This window comes from Podarcis pityusensis, assembly GCF_964106645.2.
Source record: "Podarcis pityusensis genome assembly, chromosome: 7".
In the NCBI taxonomy this organism is placed as follows: domain Eukaryota; kingdom Metazoa; phylum Chordata; class Lepidosauria; order Squamata; family Lacertidae; genus Podarcis; species Podarcis pityusensis.
Window position 1 is genome coordinate 88,867,877 of NC_138031.1, and position 23,144 is coordinate 88,891,020.

Consider the following 23,144-nt stretch of genomic DNA (forward strand, 5'->3'; position numbering starts at 1 on the left):
TGAGGCAGCGGTATGTAGAAGAGGTGGTGGGTGGGTGCAAAGGAGGCAGAGGCCCAGGGGTGTAGCATGGGGGGAGCTGTCAGGGCGATGGCCCCAGGCATATTTTTATGGGGGTTGCTGCTCACACTGCCCTACCAGCCCTGTGCTGCTTTGCAAGGCTGGGATCGCAAAGCAGCTGGGGGCTGGCAGGGCAGTGGGAGAAGGATGCAACAGCCACGAACCCTTGTGTCCTTCTCCCTGCCAGCCCTGAGCCACTCTGGAAGGGTGCGATCACCCCAGCCTCACAAAGTGGCTTGGGGTGGAGTTGCTCCTGTGGTGTTGGCGGCAAGGGCTGGGCTGCCAGGCTCCATTCACCCTCCGCGCCCTGTCCCGGGTGCCACCAAACAACGCCTTGCCACTGCAGAGGTGTGCATGCATGAGGAGGCAGATGGGCACGGAGGAAGTGCAGGTGGGTAGGTGCAGAGGAGGGGGCGGCAAGTGGGAACGCTCCTCGGAGGCCACAACTGCCGCCTGAGGCGATGGCCTCACCTCGTCTCATGGGTGGGCCAGACCTGATTTGGAGTATGATTTAGTTGAATATCACCCACTGTCAGTATGCTATGCTTGTATCCTTAACACATGATTTTGCACACCTTTAGCTGACAAGAAACATATGCCTTAGGCATTTGTGTCTAACAAAAGCGAAAGGCCTCTTCCAGTATAAATATATATGGCAGTGAATTCCAAACAGCTAGTGACATTTTGTTTTTATTTTCAGAGTAAAGATATACAAAATAACTTAAGAAACCCCATGGTGCAGAATATTCCTTTTTATGCTGTACTTTATTCATATGGAAATCCATTAGCACACTTGAAATAGAAATTAGGTATTATGTCAAATAAATACATCAGGGAAATCTGTCAGTTCTTTGCTTCATAGGCCTCTTTCCTCCAGGCTATTGCATGACTAAGAATAATATGAAGCATAACTTTGACATAGACAAGCTGCTTTGATAAGCAAAGGAGTTTTTTTAAATCTTAAAAAAAATTAAATGTGAACATATTTCTTACCAGATGATACTTCATTTAATTACAGATAATCTAAAGCATTTAGATGTTATACTAAGAACTGCAATAAGCCTCTTTTCTCATATCCAGCATTATGTGGCCATCCCAATTTGGGTTAAAACAAACCCAAATACCTTATTAAAACTTCAGCAGCAGCCAACCTCAGGCTGAGCCTTAAACAGAACCACAGCTCAAATGCCATTAAGAGAAACCTCTTTAGTTGGAAAGTTCCCTGTCTGCTTCAACAGCCATGATGGCAGCAGGGAAAACTGTGGGTCCACTGGGGCCTCTGAGCTGGAGTCATTGGAATCAGGGGAGAGCAACACAAATTCCTCAGGCCAGCCAAATGGGTTCCGCTTGCCCCACGGCTTCCAGGACAGAGGCACACTTGTGGTTTGCTCTAAGGGCAGGACCTCTCCTATTCCAATTCCACCTCTGAATCCACCACCTCACCACTGAAGATTGTGAGTGGGACTGTTGGTTATAACACCCATTATTTGCACCCACATTATGTGAATAGGTGTACTATTTTAGGTTTCTTTATTTAAAATGTTTTTACTCTACCTTTTTATTTATAAGCCATTAAAAGACAGCTTACAAATTTGAAATATAACATTATAATTATTTAAAATACAAAAATAACATTATATAATAGCTCAGATTAAAATAATAGAATCATTTTACAGTAGCATCCTCCAGATTAAACACTTAAGGCCTGAGGACAATGTCCCGTGTATAGAGTGCCATGACTGGTAAGGCACTTCCTCTGGTGATTACCTACCTGATCCTTGACACTGAGAGCTCTTGGAAAAGGGTCACAAATGACCATCTTTGTAATTGTGCATATTTGTGTTAGAGGAAGTGAACCTTTACATATCTAGGCTGTAAACTGTATAGTGTTTAGGATTAAAACTACAGTCATACCTCATGTTACGGACGCTTCAGGTTACATGTTTTCGGGTTGCAGACCGCGGGAAACCCCTAAGTACTGGAACGGGTTACTTTTGCCACTCATGCCTGTGCAGAAGTGCCAAATTGCGCCAGTGCCTGCACAGACGCGGCGCTTCAGAATGCGAACGCTGCGGGTTGCAGACGTGCCTCCATCACGGATTATGTCCACAACCCAAGGTTCCACTGTAGCACCTTTGAATTGTGCTTGGTAACAGACCAGAAGCCAACAAAACTATTTTAAAATTGGCAAAATTTCCCATTAGTTCAGTTTCATTTGACAGCCTAACAAGTGTATTTTGGACCAGTTGTATTTTCAAGTTAAAACTGCTTAATTGTTCTATCACTTGTGGATTGAATTGGCACAAGTAAATGTTACCATACTACATGTGTTGGTTGGCTTACCAATGCCAGGATGTCTGCTATCTGGGGTTTTTTAATGAGTGGTCAGGTCTATATGTAGGATATACATATATCCTTCATACAACTGATGAAATGGACTTTAGTCAACAAAACCTTAAGACAAAAGTCATTAGTTTTTAACATGCTACAATAGTGTTATTTTTGTTTCAAAGTACAGGCATCCCCCACTTACGTGCATTCTACTTGTGTGCAACCATGAATACACACAGAGCTGGGAAATAAATAAATAAAGAGAATCATACCAGGAAATGTCGAGAGAGAGCTGGAGAGTCCATGTGGCTTACCAGGAGCCCTTCCCTGGGGCCCTAAGAGACATCAGTGAGGGTGGAGGAAGCTCTGAAGAGACCTGAGGCACAGCAGGCCTTTGTTTAGGCTGCTTACTTTCCCCGCCCAGCAGCTGATGTGCCAAGCAGCACAGCAGTCACAGTTTTTCTGTGTGTCCTCCAGCCAACCCCAGAGCTTCAACGCTAGATATTTTGGTTTGGACTGGAGAGAGAGCAGGAGAGAAAGCTAAAAAGCAGAGGCTTTATAGAGACTTTATAGAGGGTGCTCCCCACTTTACACTAGTTCAGTTATGTGAGTGGGGCCCCGGAGTGTAGCCCCCGTGTAAGTGGGGGGGACGCCTGTAGTCTTTAAAGGCACCTTCCCCCTCCCATATAACACACTGCAGTATATGCTACAAATCGTCCTAAAACTGTGTGTCTTGCAGGAGTTATAATACCATTTTATGCAAAAGGTCGGTACTAGCTGCACTGAGGGATTGCGGATGAGAGAGAAACTTGGTAAGAGAGTGACAGGGAAACTGAAAGATCGGTGAGCGAAGTGTCTGAGGACAACCTGACACACCAGCTTCTACATGTGAAGCACTGGATAGCAAGTAGAGATTGAGAGCACTGTAAACCCACACACTTTGTGAGGCCATCTGCACTTTCTTACTTGGGGGAATTCTTAGTTCTCCAGTGATATTCTTCCCATCTTTCTGCCAGGGCCAGTGGTTCCTCTGAAGCAGCTATGGTTAAGGGCAGGCATGAGTTGTGCCCTTGAGATACACCACACATTTACTTTTAATGCAAACAGAAGAATTATTCATCTCGGAGACCTAAGATATTTAAAGCTAATTTGTGAAATGTTATTAACACCACTCACACATAAGCAAGTGTATAAAAATGTACAATAATTATGTAAATCTGTTTACTCATCTGGGATGTAGTTCAATTCTGATTCCAGATGCCAAACATTAATAATCCTAATTAACTGTTTAACTAATTAAAATAGAACATGGGGGAAGTTTTATTCCTGCTGACATAGGGTGAAATATGCCAACCAACCAACCAATTAACTTAATTTGCTAGGGTATAGAAACACAAATGTTTAATTCAGATGACATTTACACTGTTTCTCCATCCTGCATTTGCTCTGAAGGATCCATAATGGGTTTATAACAGCTCCTTTCCAAAGGACAATTCTAATAATAACTATAGGATAATACTATTAAGTTATCAATTATTTTTCAACTGCTGGAAGTAAGCATTCAGATTACACAGGATTTCTCTTTAGGCTGAATGAATGAGCAAAACTAAACACACATGTCAGATGGTTATGGCAATAATAACCTGTCTGCAGATTTTTGAAAGGAAAAAAAAGTTGTAAAAAATGAAGCAGCCACCATTAAGAAATCATTAGGCCTTGCTGAGAGGATTCAAGTAAATGCCTTCTAAGTATTAAAAACGTTTAAGAGACTTTTAAAGCCAAAAGCAATATAACTAAAAAGTAAGAGCATGCATCTAGAACTATTCAGATTGTATCACAGATTGTATCACAAACCATTTGAAGCAGTTAAAGCAAAATAAAGTATTTTATTATATGTTTGTTTACAGTATTTGCATACTGTATTTCAGACAACTGTTAAAGCAGTTTTTTATAGATTAGGGAACTAACACAAAGTTCAGTTGGACTTAGGCTACAGAGGCACTTTAGGCCAACCAACAAGTGTGCACCTCTGCAGCTTGAGGGTTCTTACTGGGGCTCACTGCGCTGTTCCAAGCTGGCATGTAAGGGAAAGGGAAGAGTCGTAGTTCTGTTAGCAGGAGTACCAATAGATTCTTTTCGGCACAGTACTCTATACGTAGAATGTGAAAAGGGGACACACATTAGTACAATATACTTTTGTGTTATATGCAAATTTGAATCCTCTTTCGCAAGTGGTGTACAGAGCCAAAAAATAAATAAGTGGCCACAAACAAGAAATAATTTCCCCCTTAATAGTATTTCCAGGCATTCTTAATGGTATTTCCATACTAGAATTTCTGCCTGCCAAACAGCTGTTATAAAGGCAAAAGAACCCTGCTCTCCCCCAGTACCAACCCTAACCCCAACAAAGAACAAAGAACTAAAGTTTCATGAGGTATAAATTGGTTGTGCTACTGTAGGATCAGGAATCGGAAACCTGTCTCACTCTGGATTATGTTGGGCTCCAAGTATAAACTGCTGAAACCAAGACAGCTGTCGGGGGACTGCCATCAGAACAGGGAAGGGAGGCAGAGGGGCAGTTGGGATACAGGGAACCTCCGAAAATCTTGAGCAGCAGTTCCTCTTCCTGTGGTGGGGAAAGCCACACCTCCCGGGTAAAGGGGGGGGAAGGGCTAGAGGATGCTGCTGGGAGCCTCGGCACCGCTCCTTGCCAAGCCGGCCAGGAGGGAAGCATACCTCTTCCGTCGCCCACCTTCCACAGAGGTGTAAAATGCAAAGGAGGAAGGAAAAGGCTGGGGGTGACTAAACTCTTATGTTGGGGGAGGACCCGGAAACGACCACTCCCGGATTCTGCAAGCGATTGAGGCAGACATGAACTGATGGCTCTACACTGTAAATAGTTTTGCACCAAAATAAAACCTGTTAAAGACAGGTCGGAGTCCTGCCTGGTTACTCACGAGCAACCACCACTGACACCTGACAAGGGCCAATGGTCAGGGATGATGGGAGCTGGAATCCAGCAATATCTGCAGGGACACATGTCTCCCATCCCAATACAGAACATGCATCAACTGAAGTAAGTGGAACAGTACATGAAGTGCAAAGCTAGGTATGGTATTTCAGATGGTTGGTTAGTGGTGATTAAAATAAATTTACAGCAAAAAAGGTTCAGATGTCCATGCTTAGATAAATTCAAGATTAAACTGTTTAAAAGCAAGAATCAGGTATTATTTATAGACATAATAACTACAGTAATGCAATCAGCACAGGTCAAACAGCCACCGTTTTATTTGTTGTTGTTTTTAGCAAAAAGAGTTGGAATCCCTAATAAAAATATATCCTGTTGTTGTCGTTGTTATATTTATTTACATCCCGTCTTTTTTGCTGACAGGAACGCAAGGTGGCTTACAGATAACAACAACAACTAAAAACCCCAATCGGGCTCATTTGCTAGGTGGGAAAGAGTGGGATTATTTAAGCTCAGGGACTTCTACACTTGTCAAAAGCCCCTTACAGCTCCAGAAATAAAATTTATATTTATAAAGATATACCATGTGGCTACATAGACATTCCAGGATCAAATCAGAAACTGGGATGGCTTCTGTAAATCTGGGACTGTCCCTGGAAAATAGGGACACTTGGAGGGTCTGGATTATACAGAATTAAACGTAACACATCCAGCCTTTGCTACTGGCTAGGCAATTTGCCTGGTTCTCTAGTGCACATGTGGTGGTTTGGCCCAAAAATTATTCTCTTTTGGTAAGCTTTTCAGACAATTAATCAAATGATGGGGCAATTGCTACAAGCAGACCCAAAATGAGCTGTAATACCTTATTTTACTTCAAATTGAGAACATAACAAATAAAGACCCCATCCTCCATTTATTAGCAGCAGCTAGATTTGCGATTGCAAAGATATTGGAAAAATTTAACTGCAAATCTTTTTGAAGCCTGGATTTTGCAAGTATGGGACATCATGCTAATAGATAAATTAGCTATTTCAGAAAAGGAATATTGATCTGGGGGTGGGAAAGACTCACACCATCTATATGACATGGTATCCTTTTTCGTTTTTATTAAGACAATCAAATATGGTTTTCACTCTCCATCAACTCATAGAACTTTATGGAGAGATACTTTCATTTGATTGCCTTTCTTGGAACATCTAAAACTACAACCAGCAGCTGCTATTTTTCTTTCTTTTCTATAGAACTATTAGGCCCTGTTTTCCTTGTATGGGTATGTTTTATTACAGTGGTGCCCCGCAAGACGAATGCCTCGCAAGACGGAAAACCCGCTAGACGAAAGGGTTTTCCGTTTCTGAGTTGCTTCGCAGGACGAACTTCCCTATGGGCTTGCTTCGCAAGACGAAAATGTCTTGCGAGTCTTGAGATTTTTTTTTCACTTTTCCCCCCTTTATCTAAGCCGCTAAGCCTTTAATAGCCTTTTAGCAGCTAATCCGATAAGCCGCTAAGCCTTTAATAGCCGCTAAACCGCTAATAGCGCTAATCCGTTAAGCCGCTAATAGGGTTGCTTCGCAAGACGAAAAAACCGCTAGACGAAGACTCTCGCGGAACGGATTAATTTCGTCTTGCGAGGCACCACTGTACTTGAAATTAAAAAAAAATTAAAACAACAACAACAACAACAAAAATCATAGGGGGGAACCATAATGAAAAAAGAGTAACAGAATTCTCTCTCTCTCTCTCTCACACACACACACACACAATTAAAACATACAGATCAGTACAATAAAAATATCTCAGCACCAGCCCTTTTCTAAAGGCCTGTTGGAACAAAGAAGTGTTTATCTGCTGGTGGAAGGACAACAAGGAAGGAGCCAGTTTAACTTCTCTAGAAAAGGAGTTCCAAAGTCTGGGAGCAGCCATCCAAAAGGCCCTCTCCCGTGTCCCCACCAAGCGTGCCTGTGAGGCTGGCGGGAACAAGAAAAGGGCCTCCACAGAAGATCTGAGCCTGAGCAGGTTCATCTGAGGGAAAACAGTCTTTAAGTGGGAAAACTATTAACCCCCTTTCCCCATGTTGCTACTAGAATCCATGTGAGAGCTCCCCCAAATCAATTTTCTTTAACCAAACCAAACCAAACCAAACCCAAGAACACTACCACCAAGAAACTGGATGAAAACATTGGACTACACTTCATGGTTGTCATACACTACTGTCTATCAACGCCCACCCCCTTTGCAGGGTTTTCTAAACTATAATACCATCTCCACTTTGCAACATGGATTTTATTTGCATTAGCAAAGCAATTTTTAAAATGTTTATATGTTGAGACAAAAAATCCCACATTTTTACCATGACATTAAACCTGAGTTAGAAATAGCACAAACACCCGGCTTTGCTGCTTCCTTTCGCTTCTGGGCAGATATGCTACTGCTCAGTCTAAGCTACACTACAATCATGAATTTTCTAATTACTTTCAGTGTACAACAATCACTTATAAAGAATAAGCAAATCCCTTCAAAATGAACCAGGTGTGTGGGGTGGTGGTGGCTTGGTTTCCAGCCAAGGTGAACCTGTGAAGCTTGTCCTCCCTGGTGAATTATGCTTTTTAGAAGCAGAAGTGACCAAGGAACAGTGACACATTGAAGCCAGAAGTAGACTCCCTGTTTCAGCACAGGTCAGGAGTTCTTTATCCATTCGCTACAGACAGCTCTTTGGTCTTTCAGACAACAAGTATGGAGAAGGGCCAAGTGCCTTGCAAAAACGCCAATCATCAATCACAGCTCCGACTTCAATCATTGACTAAAAACACTGAAGTGGAAGTGGCTCATCTCTCAAAAAGCAATAGCCTTGAATGGTGCCTACAGATTTTGCCTCATAGCTTTTGCTCTACAAGAGTTAGAAACTCAATGCCCTTGCAGGACAGACATAAAATGCAGGGAGTCTTCTAATCCCACCTCACACTTCCAGTTAAGTCACTGGAAGCGTGATAGGGACTAGATGTCAGGCTATTTTTCTTTACATTACTCACAAACTGAATGTGAGAAAGAGAGGGTCTGCCCACAATTTAAAATAGAGGGGAAAAAACATAAATCTCACTTTACAGTTTGTGAGGAAATAAATGTTTGTCAGAAATGTAACTTATTCACTATAATCATGAAGGAACCATAATGTTGAATAGTACTGAAATGTGATAACTTACTTCAAAAAGAAAGAGAATGGAGTCCAGCTCCTCCCTTTGTGACTTATTCCCTGGGAGAAAAGGAATGTTTCCAGTCAGTATGGATAAATACAATACACTACTCTGTTAATAAATCCCGTCAGACTGCTAGCTTTCAAATTCAGTGCTCTGCTAGCATATCTACTACACTAAGGAATGCAACAGTACGAAGGAGCAGTATTGTAAGCGTACAGTGTCAGAAAAAAGTTAAAGATAAATCTAAGCTTCTTTCCTTCAACCGTTTGCTCTAATAACTGACAGCCCACGAAAAGGCTCTCTGTCACACACGTTATGTCTTAAGGAATATTTAGTGAGTAGAGAAACTGGGATGTAATGGGAAGCAAAATGAAGAGGGGTCCAATCTTCAGGAGAAAAGGATACTGGCCTGGTTTTCATGACATGGTAACTCAAACTATGGTTTTCCAGGACTGTGAAAATGTTCAGGCTCCCTGGAAGCTTTGCTCTTCCCTGGTCCTTTTTGTTCCCACCCAACACTGAGCAAGGTTTAGCTTAGCATGTTCTCCAAACTGGGTCTTGTGGTTAAGCCCTCTCCTCAGCAACCATGAGCAGTAGCCAAAAACAAACTACGGTATATATTAAACTTTCTATAGCAGCATACAATCTATCCCTAGACCAGCCATACTTTCCTTTTTAATAAACTGAAGTAGAATTGTAGAATTGCAGAGTTGGAAGAGACCACACTGTCATCTAGTCCAATCCCCTATAATGCAGGAATTTTTTGCCCAATGAGGGGCTTGAACCCACAACCACGAGCTTAAGAGTCTCCTGCCCTACCAATGAGCTATCCTAGGCCCGTGTTATCTTGTTGTTTTGAAAAAAGATATACCACTTAACGATTCTTCTCAGCAAATTAAATTTTTGCAAAACTCACTCTATATAGTATTTGTGTTTGATAAGTTTAGATATTTACATTTCCTCATGGGTAATTTAAAAAGATATAATAATGACTTATTTGTAGCTGAATAGGATTTAGATTTTATCAGAAATTTTTAATGGGGTGCCAGAACTTGGAATTGGAGGCTCCTACACTCCTCCTTATCAATTTAACCTGTCTGGTCCCAGGGGCTTTGTACAGCCACAGGGCAGCAATTGATGCAATCAAAATAACTGAGATAATTTAACAAAAGCTTTACTGAAATGCATATAAACACTTAAAAATGAATACACATAGGTCACACTTCCTAAACGCTTCCTATGTAAAAAATCACTTATCCAAACGCGAAGAATTAGTACCCCAAACTCACTATACGCACACCACATATTCAAATATATGAACACAAAACATTTTTTATTTCCTTGTTTCACTTTTGCAGGTTGGCTGAGGAATGGAGAGAGAGGGACAGAGGGGGAGCAATCAGACAAATCAGAGAGCATTTTTTCCATCCTCCTTGTTTGCCTTTTAATTATTTACTGTACTATATTAAACTCTGGTGATCTGTACTTTAGTACAGTTTCAGAGGGTTTTCCAGGGGGGCAGGGGGGCTTTGGAAGTCAAAATGTTGCAGTCATGAACACATTAGAAATGTCCCCATAGGAATAAGTGGAAATTATTGATTTGTTATGCAAATGCTTGTCTAACGAACTATTTCCAGAGAACACATTGTGTTTGGATAGCGGGACCTGTGTGTATTAAGTACAATCACACAAGTGTGTAAAGGGAATGCAAATAAAAGTATCTTACACTTCTAAGGACATAATATTTTAAAAGCAAAAGTTTTGCCTCCTTTTTGCAATCACATAAAAATGTGTTTGGGGAGGGGAAGATGTGCTTCTTGTGCATGCTAAGCAGGGCTACATCTTAACAAACTGTCACATACTACAAATAAATAAATAAATACCTTTCTTTTTTTTTGAGCCCCAAACTAGATTGAGTGGTTTAAATGACTTGCCAGGAGTCTCACAACCAATTTTTTCATGAGCTGACAACAAAGTTTGAACAGCTGCAACCAAGTTTTCCAAAGGATGATGGTGCTAGCACTTGCTGTTAGGTTTGCTGAACTTTCCTAACATGTGTGAAGATACTATGGAGCATTTGAGGGCTTTACATCCTTTAGCTCTTACACAGATGGATGCTGAAAGGGGGAAATGGCTGTTTGAAACAACAACAGAGGTTTAAATAAAGCAGGGATGAAGGACACTTTTTTAAAAATTTGAAACAAACCAGTTTTAACAAGGAGAAATAGAGATGGCTGACACCAAAAAGCTAACACAACAGAGCCTCTCCAAACTGTTCTCACTGCATTCAAACCTTATTTTGAACTACCACTTCTCTCTGCTCAGTATCATGCCTACTTGCTCTACTCAAACCTCTGCATTGTTAAAAATCGCCAGTCTTCCCCTCTGTTTTTCCTGTATTGCTCCAGTGTCACGGCCACTGCTGTTTGGCAACCTGCCTTCACTTTGCCCTGCCCCACCCAACTGTGATTCAGGCAAATTCAGGATTGTAATGAGGCACCACATGTCCTCCAATGTGGGCTGTGTGGTGACATTCTTACATTTTTATTATATAGAGATATGCCAAGGAATGGATTTTGGGGTCTAGTATGTATAGGTCAGTATTAAGCAACTTAAAAGAATATACTAACAAACAAAGCCACTTAAAATTCTTACCTTTTTGTTTCAAGCTAGTTTCCAGTGTTATGAAATTTTCATAGAAGATAAAATAAATCTGAGAATAGTTAATCTCAAAAAACTGTTTAAGTTCACTTCCCTCTATAGCATCTGTAAAAGTAAAAAACAAAACATGTGTGGAAAAGGAGAACATCATCAGCATAGAAATTTAGAATTAAAACCTCTACAGAAAAACAAAGCAGCAGGAAAATAACACTAGAAGTATTAATAGAAATTCATGGTACAATCTATAAGGTGGCAGTGTTCAAATGGCTTGATCTTAAACACACCTAACATTCAAGACTTCAGCTACTGAAGTCACATCTCTTTGCAACCTCCTGAATAAAATAAATGTTACCTATTTTTTAAGCCCTTATTCTAGATCCTATAATCAAAGTTTCACCTCATATCACTATATTGAAACTATAGCCACTGGTCTGCTTGCCTTAGATGGGTAAAGGCCTCCCCTAAGCAACCATGCAGAGAAGCTATTATAAACTGTAAAAGAACAGGACCACTCTTTCCTTCAGATTGCCAATATGTCACAAAATATTGACAGATATATGCAGATAGGCAAACAAATAAGAAGTTTGTAAGCTAGTCACATTTGTAGACTTATTTGCAAGACAGTCTTACCCTGACCTTAAGGTGAACATTCAGATAATCAGAAGTTTAGATAAATAGAAAAAAAAATTAAATCCTCTTACATCCCTTCCAGTGAGATTGCAGTGCACGATAAGTTTATTTTCATGTGTATCTCCCCTATTAGATCAGGAACCATTCACACAAAATGGCGTGTGCAAGTGGTTTCCAGGCTGGACAACTGCACCAGGCATCAAGACACAGTCCCACATTTCCCAGCACTGGATCAGAAATTATTGGTACTTATGACCTGTGGAGAAACTAGGCTGCTGTATTAAGGTTCCTCACAATGCATTCGCTTTGTCATAAGGCTCCATAATTGACTCCATCAATTACATCTTCTGAAGACACTTGCTCTTCATGCACTTTACTGTAGTGTGCCTTTCCACCATCACAGTACATCATGGACTAGACCAAGCTAATATATGCACAGATTATGTGCAGGATGAGATTAGGCCTAATGACCCTTCACCAAATCCAGCCCTATGACCACAACATACACTAACCATCTGTGTGATCTATAGAAGGTGGGGAGGAGAGTGTTGGAGTAGTAGGGCCTTGAAGACCAAGGTGTAAATGGGAAGAAAAGAACCATGTACACCAACTTAAGCAACATGGAAGGAAGGTAGGACATTAACATAATATATATTGTCGTATCGTTCCTCCTGCAGGAGGAAGGGTAGGATATAAATTTAATAAATAAAAATGAAAGAAAAAAAATACAGTTCAGTTTTAGGGAAATTATAACCCCGCTGAGCATTGTCCTGCCACCTTCTCTGCATTAGGAAAGAGATACTGCTTTGGGAGATTAAAGTGGCAGGCATGTGTACAATCTTCCAGTCAAATCAGACAATGCTTTGTGCCCAAGGCAGGAACACAGGGACATAGTCACCTGCAACAAAACAATGGCCCAACTACTGAAATAAATTCTGTGTAGAGCTTCCTTTAAAAATTATTCACTTATAACACAGCTGTACAACTTTGCAATGGATTCTGGGCTTGTAAGAACTGTTTCTTATTTCCTATACAGCTATAAGGGGGAGGCACTCAACATATTTTAGGCCATGGTCTCTCATATCAAGCTCCCCATTTGCAGCTACTGCCTTTTAACAAACCCTGTGCATGGTTTTGTAGACTGGAACTGTGAACCCAAAGAGCAATGCCCACTACAGATGCACCATGAAAGATGCTCTCCAAAGAGGCTCATCTTCCTTGGCCACCCTTGCAACTGCTGGAAACTTAACAAAGGCTTGCTGTTCAAATAAATAAAATTAGATTCTACCACACAGTAGTTACATATGTACATAATAGTAAAGTATGATTTAGCATTACTGTAATAGCCTAGGAAAGCATCAGGTTCACAAGCTCCCCCCGCTCCTTCTCACTGTGACTGCAAGGAGGAAGTTGGAAGCTTTCACTTACATTTTTTAAAAAATAACTACAGTTATTACTCAGAAGCAGAACTAATTTGAACAATGGTTTATTTAACTAAACATCAATGTCTGGTTCGCTTATTTCAGTGAACCACAGTTAAGACTAGAGATGTCAAAAAACTCCACTACACATGGGAGTAGGAATTCCTGCAATTCACATGTTCATTTGAGGTCAGGAACAGAAATCATACAAGTCAATACAAGCAGTATTTGCTGTAATTTTTAGTCCTCAAACATTACATAAATGATAATTTTATTTACTGCATTGCTTCTGCCATTTCCCTTCCATCTGTGGCCAATGCACCCTTGGAACAGTGTGCTTCTCAATTGATAGGATTAATACGAAGCATTTTACATATAGAATTGCAATTCCAACTTATATTAATTATATCAGCACCAAACATTCTCATACCAATGCTTTATTTTTATGTTGTGAACTGCCCTGAGATCTACAAATGAAGGGTGGTACCATAAGGGCAGTGGCAACTAAAAACGATCTAAACTCTATGCGCACATCTACATGCGCCCCATTGTATTTTAAACTTAGAGAGGTCAATGAACACATATCTTATTTTAATGAATTGACTTTTGCACAGCTTCGAAAAGCTTTTACAGAGCTACGACTAAATACAATAAGCTCTGCTTATAGAGATGGGAGACATAGAGGCATACCAAAAAACGAACATGTTTGCATTAGGGGATGTTCTGAAGTAGAGGACCTTATGCATTATATCTTGCACTGTCCGTTATATAATGATGCAAGAAAAAGATTTTTGGTACCTATAATGACAGGTACCTGGCCAGAACCCCCTTGATATGATGTTATATCTCCTTGCAGACACAGATAAGTATGTGACCTGGCGGGTAGCACTTTTTGCAACTGCTGCTAGGAAAATTAGAGCAAATTATATAGCCAAGGTAGCCATTAACTGTAAAGGAGATGAATTTATTTGATCCTATCTATCTACCTCAGCTACCTCTATCTTTGTCACCAAACTCTGAGTATAAATTGCACACTGTATTAATTGATATTGTTTTTAAACCTTAATGACCATGTGATGATTTTAGCTTATGAATTTTATTGTTTAATGTTTTTATTTGTACATTGGGGTACTTTTATAGCTTTGTTTAGAGTATGTAATGTTTTAATAATATAAATGTTTTAAGTCTTTTTTTACCAATTCAGTATATTTTCTTTTAATTGTCAAATAATTCTGTGTACATTGCGGCAGCCTTTGGCTATGTGCAATAAAACTGACTGAGACTGGGGTGGTATATAAATTAAATAAATAAAAAAAATCTATAACTGGCTCCAAGTTCACATGCAAGCCCAGAATATAGTGCAAATAATGAAATACAAAGTAAACACTGTGCTTGTATTAACTTTCCCCGCATGAGTATAAAAACCCACCTATATTTTGGCCACAGGTCCCAATTAAGACCATGGGGCCACACCTACCCGGCCTAGGGCTGGGTGATATCAGCTTTTCAACATCACACTGTATCGCTAGCCAAACATTGCGGTTGGGGGGGAAGTGCACTTGCCTCAAGAGCTGAGGGAGTTTTACCCAGGCTCGCAGGCTGGGACAACGGAGCTAGTTTGCGCTGCTCAGCTAAGAAGAGGTAAGGTTCCCCCCCTCCTGCTCAGACAGGCCCAGTGCTCTCACCACTCGTGCATGAGCGATGAGAGCATCAGAGCTCCTTTAACTGCTCACTGCAGGGAGCGGCAACCATGCTCCCCTCAGCAGAGCAGTTTCACAGAGTCCCCGCCCCGCTGGTGGCTTGCGGGAACCAGCACCGGGCTGGAGACTCCTTTAAATGCTCAACTGAGGCAAGGGCAGATGCACAGTCCTCAGTTAAGCAGTTTAAAGATGCAGAGGGAGGAACAATCTGTGTTGGCGCCTCATTGATACAGCTTGTTTCTCCCTCTCTGTCATATGAGGGCAGAGTGGGATGGTGGTTTCACTCAGCACTATATCTCTGGTGAAACTGCTGCCACACCTGAGTCCCTCTGCTAGCAGCGCCCGCTGGAGGAAGGAACTCTTAACGCCCTTCAGCGGACACTGCTAGCAGGGAGACTCAGGAGCGGTGGCGGTTTCACCAGCAATATACCGTTGAGTGAAGCCAACATCGCGGTCTGCTCCTCATAACGGTCCTGGGCAATATATCGATATATCACCCAGGCCTAACCTGGCCCCACACCTGATGTGACATCAGGTGAGGAGCAAGTGAGAATGAGCTGCCAATGCACAAGCAGGAGCCTTCAAGTGCACTCCTAATTTGCATTGGTAAGGGAGATTTGTTGTCACCACCAATCCACTGAGCAAGACAGCTGGGATCAGCTGTAATAATACTGTGTTCCCCACAGGGAACTCCATAGCAAACTGATCCTTGAAGTCACTAAGTCAAGCAAGGATCCTTTGCAAGCCGCTTGCAAACAGCCCTACTTAGTGCTTTGAAGCAGAAAAGATCAGCTGATTGGTGGCACTTCAAAGCACTATGCAGGGCTCTTTACAAACCCCATCATCTGGCATCATCATTACATCGGCCACTGACAGGCGGGTGGCTCTGTCCAACTGTCAAATCTCATGTGCTCCATTGCCACATATTTGTACCATATCTAAACTACATTTCCTATTGTTTTTATCAGTGCTCACTCTCAAGTATGCAGTGTTTTATGTTTTGAATAGAAAGCAGAGGGATTTATATTCCTAAAAAATAATCCAAAAGACACTGAAATTTTAGATAAGGCTGTTTGGAAACAAACGGAATGCATAGCTAAATGCTCATCTTTATAAACAAATATAAAAATTGCGCCGAAAAAGATAATTTCCTGAGGGTAAATCAGATTGATTCTATTAAGTTACCCCACTGATTGATTGATTGATTGATTGATCGATTATTTAATGGATACAAGCCCAGACTTAAAACAACAACCAGATATTTAATTGCCTGAATAGGGCAAAACAATCAGACAAAACAATGGAGATTTGGAATAGGATCTACCATTTCTTTTGGGGACCCAGGGCAAATAGCAGCTTGGAAATGGGGATTCTCACCAAGGAAATAGCTAAAGTTTCCATATTTATTTAGTTATTTCATAAAATTTATACACCACATCATTGTCAAAAAAACAAAACAAAAAAAACAAACCCCACCTCAAAGCGGTTTACAAAAATAATCTCCACCAACCAACCAGATTGACCACGAACAAGCAGGGTTCAGAATTAAACGCTCTACAACTGATCATGCGATAGTTCTTTACCATCTGGCACGGAAGTACTCCTCCCCTCCCCGGGGCTACCTGTGTGCTGCCTTCTTAGATCTTAAGGCAGCCTTTGACAGCGTTCCTAGAAATATTCTTTGGGAGAAACTTGCGAAACAGGGCATCGATAGAAGACTCTTATGGCTTATAAGTCAGCTCCACGAAGGTACCCTTGCCAGAGTGAGACTTACTCCTGCGGGCGACCTCACAAATTCGATACCAATAAACAAGGGAGTGCGCCAAGGATGTATATTGGCTCCCTGCCTATTCAATCTATTCATCAGCGACATGCGAGCACCCCTAGTCAACTCATCTCCAAGTACACATGCGCCTAGACTAGCGGATTACCGCTGTCCACTCCTTTTATATGCGGACGACGCGGTAATTCTATCTTATACACGTGTTGGACTAACCAGAGCTCTGAAGATCTTTGCCACGTATTGTCAACTCAATCAATTAACCATCAATCATGCTAAATCTAAGATTCTGATTTTCGCCAGAAGTCGGAGATTATACGAATGGAAGCTTGGTGGAGCAAAAACAGAGCAAGTCCTAAAATTTCAATACCTAGGAGTTATTTTTCAATACAATTTGGGGTGGAAAGCACATATTCAACACCTACTTAACAAGGCCAAAACTCTGTCATATGCGCTCCTCCGATTTTTCTTTTCGGATGGAGCTTTACATGTTCCCTCGGCCCTAAAGGTGTTCAAGGCAAAAGTGGTTCCCGTGCTTGCTTATGCTGCCCCGCTCTGGGCCGTGATGACAGACCTTGCTCCTCTTGAGACTCTGCAAAACCAATTCCTACGTCGGCTCCTAATGCTCCCCCTGTGCGTAAGCAACGCAGCCATGCGACTAGAATTGAAGATCGAATCCTTAGAAACTTGCCTGTGGAAGCAAGTCTTCAATTATTGGTTATCATTGTGGCATAGATTACCAGACCATTACCTTGTCCAATGCTTATGGCGAGATGAATTCTCCAGCCTTTGGACTAGTAGAATTCATGCCAAACTCCTGAGTTATGGAATCTCTCCCTTAGATTCCCTAAAACTAGATCAAATCACTGCTCAAAGACTGATCCGCCAAAGACTGGATGACATCGATTTACAGCGAAATTATACGCTGGGGGGAGGTGTTTGTTCGCCCCAGAACATTGGTATCACTTTAACTTACTGCGTTCCATCATACCTCTCCTCCCTTTCGACTGTTGCCCATAGGCTGGCCTTCACCAAAGCGAGGTTTAACGTTTTTCCCTCCAATGTCCTGAGACATAGATTCTCAAAGGGCCAAGCCTCCGCCATGTGCGAATGTGATAAGGAGACGCCGGAGTCGCTTCAGCACATTATGTTCACTTGCCCCTTATTCAAGGTGCCACAGGCAAATTTGTTGGGATCAATCATACAGAAACTAGAGGGTACCCCACCAAAATTCCACCTTGCCCAAATCTTGCAGGATAAGGATACCCATACGACCCTGAAAGTGGCTAGGTTCCTGGTCGCTGTCCTTACCCAAAAGCGTTGCCAAGGAGCACCACAAACTAATTAAGGCGTAGTATGCCATTCCATCTTATACTATTTTATTGTTATAGTAGTGTTTTAGCGGCTGTTTTTTCCCACGTGCACAGGCTGTTATTTATGTCTTGTTTTTATCTGTATGGGCCTACGGCCGTAATAAATTATTTAAAAAATTATTAAATCTCCACCACTCACTTGAATCCAAAAATCCACTTGAGGGTCTGGTGGATGGAAAAGCTCACTGAAAAAGTAGTGCAGATATAATAGGAGATATTTCCTTTTCAATAACTTGAAGTTATTTGAAGTAAGCAGCTGGGAAGTTCAGTGGGGCAGCTGCTGACTTGCAGTTTCAAATGAACTCAGATGAGCTGCACATACTTCTGGATGAGCCATCAGGAGTTAGAGAATTACAGGAAGCCCAGGTCAAGTATCAGGCAGGAGTCAGTCATATGAGAATAACATTACGTACTTGTTTTAACTGTTAACATTAAATAATTTGAAGAGCAAGCAAGGTGAACTGAAGTCATTGCCAAACTATGGGAACTCTTATCAAAAGTATTCTGTGCCAGAAAATTGCATGCTTTTATTTATCTATTATCTATTTTGTATTCTGCTTCAATTCATCCTTTGCAGGATGTACTAGGGTGGTACCGGACAAGGAGAAAGAATGTAGAGACCTTGAGGGCCATCAAGAGTATCAAGGCAGGAGTAATAATGGAAAAAAAGAAGAGTTTGTGTAAAACACTGGGGTTCATCCTGACAGAAGCTGTGCTAATAGATTCAACATTCTTACATGAACCAACAGAACAGACTGAATAATTCATGACTCGATATAAAAGGAGACAGACAGCACTTTTTCTGGGTTAACACATGACTAAGATGAGTTAATGGAACAAACATTCACATTTTAACTTGCACTTAGCTCCATCAAGAAGATACTATTAGATCTCAAATAGACTTCAGACACACTCTCAAACTTTTTTGAGACATATATCAGTGCATCATACAATGCAGGTAAAAGGCAGAAGCAGCTTTAAGTCAATGGAGATCAGGGGCCATGAACTGGCTTCAATTCTCCAATTGTAATATTGGTTACAAATGAATATGGCAAGAAATGTACCCCTCCTCAAACCCCAATTTCTTGCACACAGCTTTTGGCTCATCCTCTTCATTTTCATCTCTTATCTAGCTTTAAGTACATGTAATAGTTGGAACTCTGAATGCTTTCCTGCACAGTAAAGACTACCGGTACTTCCCTTCACCCAACTGCTGATGTGGTATCCCATTTATGAAAGGTTCTACCCAGGCAGGATTCCCTTTGGTCAACGTTTATTGGGCAACCTTTTAATTTGCCCAAGTTATTTAACAGAAACATTCAGATTAGTTTTTATGCTGGAATTTTACTTGTTTCGTTTATATTTTATCCTGTTCATTTTAAATAATGAATTACCATATTTTTTGCTCTATAAGACTCACTTTTTCCCTCCTAAAAAGTAAGGGGAAATGTGTGTGCGTCTTAAGGAGCGAACGCAGGCTGTGCAACTATCACAGAAGCCAGAACAGCAAGAAGGATTGCTGCTTTCACCGCGCAGAGATCCCTCTTGCTGTTCTGGCTTCTGAGATTCAGAATATTTTTTTCCTTGTTTTCCTCCTCGAAAAAGTCTTGTGGTCTGGTGCGTCTTATAGAGCGAAAAATACGGTATGCTATTCAAGCTTTTATCTTTTTAACCACTCTGAAAGTCTCTGAAAATCAGGATTTTTTAAAAAGAGGATATCAATAATTTAGAATACAAACACCGTGATTTAGTTCCGGTTGCAAGTACTTTCATGTTACGAGTTGTGCCAGGAGGGAGATGCACATCCACATGAAAGAAATACAGTGCAAATGAATAACATCAACATCTGGACCAGATTTGTGACCAAAATTCCTTATCCAACAAATGGTATGTATGCAGAAGTCTGTGGATCTACTTATCTGGATTGGTGTGAAAATGTTTCAATGCATCTGTCTTACTGCCTGAGCTTTACTAAAACACCCAGTTCTTTCTCACAACTTGTACATCTGGCTTCCCCTACCTAAATGCAGAAGTTTATATTTATCTCTGTTGAAATTCATTTTGCTAGTTTAGTCCCAGTTCTCCATCATGGAGAAATAATCTTGGATCTTATTTCTGTCTTCCAAGTATGTTTGTTTGTTTATTGAATTTGTGTTCTGCGGTTCTCAGGGTGGTTCACAACATAATTTGTTAGCTGCCCTGAATACTTGAAGAGCATACATTCTACTACTTCATCCAAGTAATTTATAAAGATGTTAACCAACATCCTGGACAGCATCCTGCAGAACCCCACTTGTCACTTATTTCTAGGTTGACCAGGAACTACTGAAATGCACTATTTGGATACGGTCTATTAATCAGCTACAAATCCACCTAATGGCACCATCATCTAGCCCTATTTTACCAGCTTGCCAACAAGGATACTGAGGAGCCTTTGTCAAAGCTTTTATACAATGTCTACAGCACTCCCATAGCCTACAAGACTAGTAACTCTTATCAAAAAAGGAGGTAAGGTTATTCTGGCATGGCTGACTTAAGAAACCCATGCTGGCTCTCTGTGATAGTGAATATGACACAGACAGATCACTGGTTTTCACAGAATGCTACGTACCACTACATATTCTGTAGCTAAGAAAAGCTTGGTTTGGCTGCAATCCTAAACACACTTACTAGAGAGTAAGTCTCACCAAACACAATCTGCAAAGGCTTGCACTGAATATATAGAGTAAAATCAATGGAGAGCCACTCCTATGGTCTGGTATACTTCCCTAAGTCAACCTCTGCATCCATTTACAGCTCCTTCCACCCCCTGTCTCTGAATAGAAGAGCCTAGAATCTGGATAATGTAATCAGCTTCCAGAAGAGACTGCCATGAACACCTCTAAGTATCCCTAATACATTGTACCTTTTGTGAATTGTAAATGTAAACCACTATGGGAGTTAACCTTGGCCACAAAACAGATTATAAAAATATTTATTTTTTCATCCAAACTCTCTGCAGTGCTCCTACCTACAAACCCAATATACTTTCCTGTGAATTCCTGGTTTTCCTCTTGATGCTATTAAACAAGTTAATTACACACATCAAGACTTCACAGTTTGGTTTATTTTGTTCTAAAATCTTTGGAGAATAAACCAATGTATATTTGAATAAGACAGTTCAGTTCAGATAATTGGAGCCAGCAGGTATATTGCTGCTTCTTTAGTAATGCATTTTATCAAGGGCTTTCTGGAACTTTAAAACAGTTGTAGACTACAAATTGGGTTGGGAAACATACAGTACAATCCTATACGTGACAACTCAGAAGCAAGTTCCATTGATTTAAATAGGCCTTAGTTCCATGTAAATTGGTATAATCTTTAAATATCCTCAACAAGATATGGTTCAGAACACTATCTAAATAGGCCTCAGTAATTCCAGCACAATATTGGTCTAGCTTTGATTAACACGGCAAACCTATGTGTCTAAGCCAGGCTTCCTCAACCTTGGCCCTCCAGATGTTTTTGGCCTACAACTCCCATGATCCCTAGCTAGCAGGACCAGTGGTCAGGGATGATGGGAATTGTAGCCTCAAAACATCTGGAGGGCTGAGGTTGAGGAAGCCTGGTTTAAGGAGAACTACTGCAGCCTGCAGGTAGGAGCTCACTCAATTGGATACACCTCCCAAAACACACAAAATTATCCACCTATAAAGCTAGATTCCGTGGAGAAGGTATCAAGCTTAGTCTCCCCCTGGTTTTCCATTTGCAGGTGTTTTTTCTAATGGAGCACTGAGACAGCTGAGTCCCACCTGCAGTGTGAAGCAGCACAGCAGGGATACACTGTGAATTAGGCCATTATCTTATGCAACTTCCTGGAAGATCAGTGTTCTGTTTACTCATAGGAGGGTGATAAAGTTAGGTAGAATGGATGTTTATTTTACTCAACAACTCCCACCTCCCCCACTGCTTGACATAATCCAGCCAGCTCAGATTTCAGAGCCAGTGGAACTGCTTCAAGACTCTGCAAGATGGTTCAGCCCATGCTGGCAATAGACAATCCACACAACTGACAGGGACCATTGCAAGATCAAAACAAACTGTGAAATTCACAGTGAATGCACATGGGGTGAGTGCAAGAATATTATTGTCCCCGAGGAGAAGACACTGCTCATATTTCCAGTCTAGCTGAGAGCGCAGAAAGTGGCTATGTTGGGCATAACCCTAGTTTTAGATTTCTACAATATGCTTTTGGTTCAAGTTTAACTAACAAAGCTGGAACAATTGAACAGAGAAACCAGTTCCTTATCATGATCTAGTTACATCAAGATTTGTCTTTTGCCTCCTGGCAACATGCAATACCATGAATCAGGATTCACTTTGAAATTTAAAAAACCACTTCTTTTTAAAACTGCAGAACAAGCCAGCAACTTTTTTTAGTGCATGTGAGTTTGAGGCACAAGGATGTTAACCCTATCATTGTCCCTTGCTTACAATACACCTGCCATCTTTTTTATCTCCATGTAGAGCTGCTGATCCCCATACCCCATCACAACAATGTACGCTAACAAGGTAGGTTATGAGGGGTAATCCAACACACACTCCACACAAAGGGGGAGCTCTTTGTGAGAAGAGAATGTAAACAACAGAGTTAGAAGAGGTCACAGGCAAGACCTTAGGTGCAGACATGAAACATGGCAAGACAAAAGCACTAGCTGTAGAGATTGGTTCAACTTAGCATGCATTCATAACTGCAGTGAGTGTTTAAAGTACAAAGTAAAAAATAGGTAAAGGACCCCTGGATTGTTAAGTCCAGTCAAAGGCGACTATGGGGTGTGGCGTTCATCTTGCTTCAGGCTAAGGGAGCAGGTGTTTGTCCACAGCTTTCTGGGTCATGTGGCCAGCAGGACTATACCGCTTCTGGTGCAACGGGACACTGATGGAAGCTAGAGTGCACAGAAATGCTGTTCACCTTTCCGCTGCCGCAGCACCTCTTTATCTACTTGCACTGGTGCACTTTTGAACTGCTAGGTTGGCAGAAGCTGGGACAGAG

At 41.2% G+C, this 23,144-nt stretch overlaps 1 protein-coding gene across 9 annotated transcripts in view; it reads right to left on the reverse strand.

Annotated features, from left to right (window-relative positions):
- Positions 1-23,144, reverse strand: part of RALGAPA2 (Ral GTPase activating protein catalytic subunit alpha 2) — a 203,734-nt gene that overhangs the window by 179,895 nt on the left and 695 nt on the right. For 8 of the 9 annotated variants that reach the window (XR_013989159.1, XM_081015117.1, XM_081015123.1 and 5 more), the window contains exons 2-3: positions 11,203-11,313; positions 8,554-8,603 (exon numbers count right to left, since the gene is read on the reverse strand). Coding sequence is in view for 7 of the 9 variants with exons in the window: in XM_081015117.1 (XP_080871243.1) it covers positions 8,554-8,603; positions 11,203-11,313 (161 nt within the window). In the remaining 2 variants the exon portion in view is untranslated. Of the gene's footprint in view, positions 1-8,553; positions 8,604-11,202; positions 11,315-23,144 lie in introns of those variants that run through there. The other variant, XM_081015124.1, reaches the window with a different exon arrangement.